At 30.8% G+C, this 7,428-nt stretch overlaps 1 protein-coding gene and 1 pseudogene across 2 annotated transcripts; one reads left to right on the plus strand and one right to left on the minus strand.

Moving 5' to 3' along the window:
• Nucleotides 1–458: 458 nt before the first annotated feature.
• Nucleotides 459–2,557, minus strand: LOC149876014 (uncharacterized). The gene has a single exon (XM_090075876.1). It carries the CDS (start codon nt 2,436–2,438, stop codon nt 459–461), a length of 1,980 nt encoding a protein of 659 aa, XP_089932002.1. The 5' UTR covers nt 2,439–2,557.
• Nucleotides 2,558–4,557: 2,000 nt separating this feature from the next.
• On the plus strand, nt 4,558–6,817 carry LOC149876015 (uncharacterized; annotated as a pseudogene). The gene is made up of 4 exons (XR_016448953.1): nt 4,558–5,018; nt 5,110–5,275; nt 5,355–6,394; nt 6,551–6,817. The product of XR_016448953.1 is annotated as an uncharacterized LOC149876015 (transcript).
• Nucleotides 6,818–7,428: the final 611 nt, after the last annotated feature.

Raw genomic sequence — 7,428 nt, forward strand, 5'->3', positions numbered from 1 at the left:
TTACTGGACAAAATTCATAACTAATTTAATATTAGAGCTATATTCACTAAAATTAGTATGAGTACTAATATGATGTCTGCGCTTTTTATGAAGGTAATATTTTTTTATTTCGTTGCTATGGATACCTTTATTTTGCTTAGCAACAACCTACTTTTGTTATCTGCAGATATTTTATAAGTGCTATATTCACTAAATTTGGCATGAGTACCAATATGAGATTACACTTCTTACAAAAGTGATAATTTTTTAAATTTAGTTGTTATGGATACTTATATTGCTTAGTTACCGGATACTTTCCTTAGTTACAAAGTGGTAAATTGATATTTGAATATCGTATCGGATTTTTGACCCACCTATATTGAATAAAAATTGAGTATTTAGGTAAATAATGTTTTAGGAATAATAAAAGCAAAAAATAGTGCAAGAAAACGTTATCAATTTTAAATTACATCAAAAAATTATAAAACAATAATATCGTTTGAAGATTGTTTAAGTAATTGTAAAACATCTGAAGGAAATGCTTTATGATTTGTTTGGTGTGATGTTGATTTACGCAATGATGAAATAACAGGATCACTGGAAACTAGGAGTCTGTTGATAAGATCAGTATTTGTTGCTTTTCTGGATGTTTTTCGGCTGAAATTTTCGCGATAAGATTTAAAGTCTTTATTTCTAGCCTCTTGAGCTTCCTCTGACATAAGTCCGATGGGTAATGTAAGGCTTTTAATTATGTCATGTCCATGTATCAATACTTTGTGAACTGATTGAGCCATGTAATACCATGGATAAAGGGACACATATAGTCTAAAAGTGTCAAAACAATAATCCTTGAACTTTAAGCAGTCTATTTCATATCCTGAAGAGAGCGTTACCAAGATAATGTAAAATCTGAATATAAGGTTTTGGTCAATACCCAGAATTTCAGCTGTTTGTTCATATGCTGCAAAAGCACGCCTTGAGGTATTGCCATCATTACTTGTTCCAGAACCACCACTTTTAGGGAAATCAACAACAAGTCCCATTTTGTTCATAAAATCAGTCTGAATCTTTTGTTTAGCTACAGATGCCTTTTCTTTGTGTTCTTTAAATCTTGCTTGCCACTTTCTTGTTTCTTTTTTATATGCGATGTGCAATAACATCTCAAAAAATCGAATCCATGCATGAAGACTGGAAAGACCATACTTGAACTCTCTGTTAGTATAATCTATATTAAGGATATCAAGCTTATTCATATTTTTTGGAGAGACACCACACACTGAACAGCATTGGTATGAGTTATTTTTTTCAGATAATATTGTTTGAACCTTCCCATCAATCATTGTAAGTTCAATAATACAATTCACTTCAATAGAAGATCCGCAAACCTCTAATAAAATCATACCCAAGCTTTCTATCTCACTTTTAATGTACTGATCTTCTTCAATCACAGATTCCTTGGATTCCATTTTGTATGCAAATCTTATGGGTCTACAATAGGCTGTGGAGGACGACTTTTGATTTCTCCAAATAGGCACCTTTTCGTTGCTGTTGTTAAATCCAGTCAAATCCAATGGGACAAGACAAGTAATAAATAATGATTCTTCACGCTTTAAATCTCTGTTAATGTCGGGTTCTGATAAAACTTGTTTATAAATGGTTTGGCCAGTAGCACCATCAAAACCAGCCTTACACGTTAGTGTGATTGTTTTTATTGCTTTGTCGTTCAATATCAAGTGCCTTAGCACAGGTTCCTGAACTGCACAGATTCTTTGCAAAGTATGAGTCATTAAATCTTTTAAAGGAACTAAAGCTGAATAGTCCTCCACTGTTATGTTTGCAGGATAGCATTTCAATTTTGCATCTCTGACATCATTGTAAGCGGGGTAGATGTTATATTCTTTCTCCAAGGCTCCGCTTCTAACCAATTGATAGGAAGCTTTTGTCAGACTTGCATCAATTATTAAAGCCAGTGCTTCGTCTGCTGAATATTTAGTTGCTTTATCTGTATTTGAAATATTTAAAACGTTCTTGGCAGCAATAACAACAGATTCATCTCTAAATTTTTTATTAGCAGCAAAAAATAATTCATTGGATGAATGAGATTCAATTAAACAAGATACACGCCGTTTTTTAGTTTTATTAGAACTATTATCAAATGCAACTGGTTTTCGACCACGTCTACTTGCAGTTGGTTCATTGTGTTTTTTTCTGACAATTAAATATTCATTAAGCCAGTTCACAAACTTCTTTTCAAAATTGTTCACAGTATAGTTTGCAGATTTCCACTTTTTTTTATACAAGTAAACAAATCGTTGAACAGCATGTCTAAAATCAACGTCTTTAAAATCAGCAAATTTTGGCTGAATAAATTTTAATATATCTTCAGTAATATTTTGTTTTGAAATACTAAGATTGTTTTTTTGGAGAAAATTATGAATGTCTAAGTTTAACAAAACCATATCTAAATAATTATTGTAACAAGTATTTTGTATTTAAAAGTAAAATGTTATAATATATATGCCGCCTGGACTACTAACACTTGTTAGTAATTAAGTTACCACAAGTGTTAGTAATTAAAATTAAAAGTAATTAAATTACTGTCAGTGTTAGTAATTAAATTACTAACAACTACCGAAAATATGTTGTTGCTATGTTATGCAAAGTAAGGTATCCATAGTAACCAAAAAAAGTTAACCTCATAAGAATTCTGGTTCTTATCATACATACCCCCAATATTGTGTATTTAGCGCAAGTAAAATACTGTTAAAACAACGTTAATGCAAAAATGAGTTGTTGCTATGCAAAATTTAGTACCATAGCAACCAAGTTAAAACATACATAAAATCTGAACGGGGATTTAAGGGGACGAGCAATCAATTAAAACTCGATTGAAGCATCATATAGCTCAAATAAATTAAGACAACACATGGCAAATTGTGGTAATTATTAGTTATTGTGCGGCAAAAAATAAGTTTCTTAAGAAATTTTTTTTTTTAATCTGTGATTTTCAAAGTATAACTGAGATAACATGCTATGACAAATTTATTTCACACATTGGTTTTTCTTATCTCTAAATACTCTAGAATAACATGTACTAATTTTTTGTTTCAAAAACGTAGATGTAATTGAAATATAACACAACGTTGATGTCACCGTTAATTACTTATTTATAATTTTTTTTTTTTTTTTTTTATCTCAATATTCAAATGCTTAGAGTCCTGGTAACTAAGGGATTTAATATAAATAAATTATCAATAGATTTCTCCTAATATATGTAGATACTAAAATTAAATAGGTTTTCAAGATTAGACAACTAAAATTTTTCCCATTTTGTCCACCTACTGGCCCACTGTGCAGTGCCCAGGAATTTTGTTGTTCAAGATAGATAACGAAGAACCATGTGGCATACTCAAATTTTTAGTATGTTGGTACTGGTAGCAAATGAGGATGACTTGCACAAAATAAAGGGTAATTGAAGCTAAACCAACCCCGGCCCGATCCCTAACTGCCCCCTTCCTAGAATGTCTTCTTTATTCGTAAAATTTTTTTTTTGTTCTATCATAAACTAGATCAAAATTCATCGACAGATTTCAAATTTCATCAAAAAATCTATTTTCGTTTAAGATTTATAACAATGTAAAGCTTAAAATTACCCCCTGAAATAACTTTAAATGGATTCAACTTTTAAACAAAAAATTTTTTTTTAATGTAATTTGAAATCTGTCAATGAACTTTGATCTAGTTTAATATAAAACAAGCAAAAAATTGAAAAGTGTTTTTTGAAACCATACCCTGGGGGATTTGGGGGATCTTCTCGAACACCACAAAATCAAGACCATGCCCCATATTTAGATTTTCAGAAATGTTTGTGATAGATTTATCAATTTTTTTTTTAAAGTTTTTTAAAATTTTTGTTTAACATTGAAATTTACAGACGGATAAATAATTTTTATTACTTTCTATTAAATTTTTTTTGAAATAAAAACAAAGCAAAGCAACCTTTAGTTATTTACAATTAGTAAAAGCTAGCAGTTGCTAATTGTTAACAGTTGCATAATAACTCTTTGCACGCGTTGATATACGAACTGAAAGCATGTTTTTAGCCATTATATTGACATGTGTTTATAGTCATTATATTGACATTTGATTGATATGACCGATATATCATGCTAATATTATCAATCCATATCAGAAGTTTTTATTTGAAGCATTCATTTAAAATGCCTAAACATGCAAAAGAACAACGTGATTTTGTAAAAAAACTTTGCATTTGCTGCTTCAGGAAAGGCACGGATTTAAGACCAATAAATAATCCTGAAACAACTTATTTAAATCTTAATAAAAAGAAAAATGACTACTCAAACCTTATCAAAACTATATTCTGGATAGATTATTTAGCGGATAATACTGACCTTCCTACCATGCTTTGCTCAAAATGTAGAAAAAGGCTTGCAGGGACTGATCCTTACTTCATTATGCGGCCGTGTTTTTATAACTATGTTAATGTTTAATTTACTTCATTTAAAATTTAGTTTCTCTATTTTAGTTATTATAGTTGCTATACATGTGCTATAAAATTTAGACCTGAATACCAGAGTTATCAGAGGGAAAAAATGTGAGTGTTTTATTTGTGAAAATGGGCGCAAATCAATAATGGAAAAAATATTTGCCCCTATAGTTGAATGTGTTTCGGGAAAGCTTGTTTATCAAGGCGCTGAAGATGTTTCAAATAAACCTGCAGAAAGACTAGTTTGTCAACATTGTTATGCCCAAGTGGGCCAAGAAATTCCACATCCCTGTACAAAATTAAAAAGACAAAAGAATTTGACTGCCATTGTAAAATCAACATCCCCAACAACGCAAGGAAAAGTTCTGTCCAGCTCTATCAAAGATTTCAACAAAAATGTCTCAGAGAACACCTTAGCTTTGAAAACCTTTGGTCCGAAGCAACTCACTGTCTCATTCGGAAAGACTGAGGTTAAGAAACCTTTCTTTTTTTTAGATAAATTGAACAAACTTCAATTAAAACTACATTCCAGGTAAGTTTTTGTTGCTTAAAAATACTTTTAAAAATAAATTTGTTATGAGTTTAAAGCCAATTTTTGTAATAACTTTATTATGATTTCTAAGTAATCGCAACATGATTGAAGTTGCACGATTTCTAAGAAGTGAGGCAGGACGAAAAAGTGTGGAATCTGGTTTCAATATTAAACTGATTGAGAACAACGAAATGATTGGAAAATTGTTCAATTGTGATCAACTCCCATTGCTATTAGAATTAAAGGAAAGCGAAGAGGTAAGTAAACTATTTCCAAAAAAAAATTTTTATAGATTGCAATTTGTATTATTCATTTTGATTTTTTATGAATGTATAGTTGGTAGAAAAAGATACTCCTATTGTGTATTGCAATGACATTGAAGAACTTGTAGCGATGGTACTTCATCACAGAAGTCAAGAAACAAATGATGTTGGTATCAAATTAGGTGAAGATGGAGGGCAGGGATTCCTAAAAGTTTTACTGTCAATAACCGTAAAACCAGAGTTAAAAAATAATAAAATTCCAGAGAAACTGAGCAAGTGTGACGGATATGCGTGCAAAGATTTTAAGGATTCAAGCGTCCACAAAACTATTATATTGGCCATTTTGCCTTCATTGAACGAAAAATACCATAATTTGCGGTTAATATTGGATAAGCTAAACATTTCATCCTTAGATTATACAGTATCTGAAGATCTAAAGGTTTTGCTTCAAATGGTTGGAAAACAAACTGCAACATCAAAACACCCTGGTCGGTATTGCATGACGTCATCTCCTGACTTTCAAAAAGCTGATCATTATACTCTAGAGTCTTTGTGTACATTGTACGACCAATGGATGGTGCAAATTTAAAAAAAGCAAAAAAGTACACTAATGTTGTTAACCCCCCTTTATTAACAGGCAACAAAAACAAAAAAATACTAGAACTTGTAAATATTCCTGGACTACATATACTGCTAGGTGTTGTAGACAAAATTTTAAAAGAGATTGAAAAAAATTTATTTGAAAACAAGGAGTGTGGGTTACAGTTTGTTAACCAATATCTGTCTAAAATAAACATCTGCAGAGTGTCCTACCAAGGGCAGCATCGTTTGGAAGGCAATGCTTGTCATAAATTGCTTAAAAACATAGACAGCTTTGAACTGTTTTTTCAAGAGTTTAGTCTTGGAGTTTCCGCTGCCAAATATATTAAGGTACTTAGAAATTTTAAAAAATAGTCCATGGTTGTTTTGGAAAATTATTAAGCTCCACGTATGTTAAAGATCTGGAGGAGTTCTCTACGAGCTATAGAAATCTAAGGGTTACAATTCCTTTGAAGGTACAGATAATTGAGCAACATGTTATTGAATTAATCAACATGGAAGGTGAAGTCTTTGGTATAATAAATAACTTTTAAATTTGATTAAAAATAATTTATAATCTTAGTAGTTAAATACACTATTTCAACAGTTGAATCGTAAAATTTGCATAATTTACGACGAATATTTATTAAATAAACTTGCATTTTTTTTTGTACTTCTACTATTCTATAGGCTTAGGTTACTGGAGTGAACAAGTTCTCGAATCCATTCATCAGGATTTCAATCAGTTTTGGCGAATGAGAAAAGTTGGAGAGCACAGCCCAAACTTTATAGAGGCGCTGAAAAACGCGGTTGCTGCTTACAACTACAAGCACTTTTAAAGTAGCTTTCTATTTGCAGGAATGCAGTTTGTAAAAAGTAAAATATTAAACCTCCTATGAACAAACGTTTAGTATGACTTTGAAATTTAAAATATCAATCATAATGTAACCATAGAAATCAGAGTTTTTTTTTTTTTTTACTGTAATAAATAATTGTAGCAAACCCTTCTCGACCCCTAATAGCCCTCCCCAGGGTATGGTTTCAAAAAACACTTTTCAATTTTTTGCTTGTTTTATATTAAACTAGATCAAAGTTCATTGACAGATTTCAAATTAGATTAGATTCATACAAAGTTCCTAATGGCACTTTTATAAGATAACTCTTTTTTTTTAGATATTAGCAAAGCACTGAAAACCATTATCTTAAAATTTATAAAACAAAAGAGCAACTTGTGTATAAAGTGATAAACCCTAATGATGTTGAAATTTCTGATAAGTTTTTCAAAAGCTATGGCATCTGTGCCATTTTATTTAGCAGTAATGTGTGCAATCATTTCTTCAACATTGGTAAAGTAGTACAACTCCAACATAGCGTTAAACGAATAATAACACAATGTAGCAGCAATGTGTGCAATCATTACTTCTACATTGTGTTATTTTCATTTAACACAATGTTGGAGTTGTACTGCTGCATTTTTTAAAACTTTTTACATAAACACATCAACGAAAAAGAGGAACCATTTTGGAAGATGATGGAAAGTGCATGTGTTTAGGAAAATTACTTTTGAG

The sequence above is a fragment of the Hydra viridissima genome, unplaced genomic scaffold (assembly GCF_058129835.1).
Source record: "Hydra viridissima isolate aposymbiotic clone 2 unplaced genomic scaffold, HvirCarnegie_v1 scaffold_62, whole genome shotgun sequence".
Classification (NCBI taxonomy): Eukaryota; Metazoa; Cnidaria; class Hydrozoa; order Anthoathecata; family Hydridae; genus Hydra; species Hydra viridissima.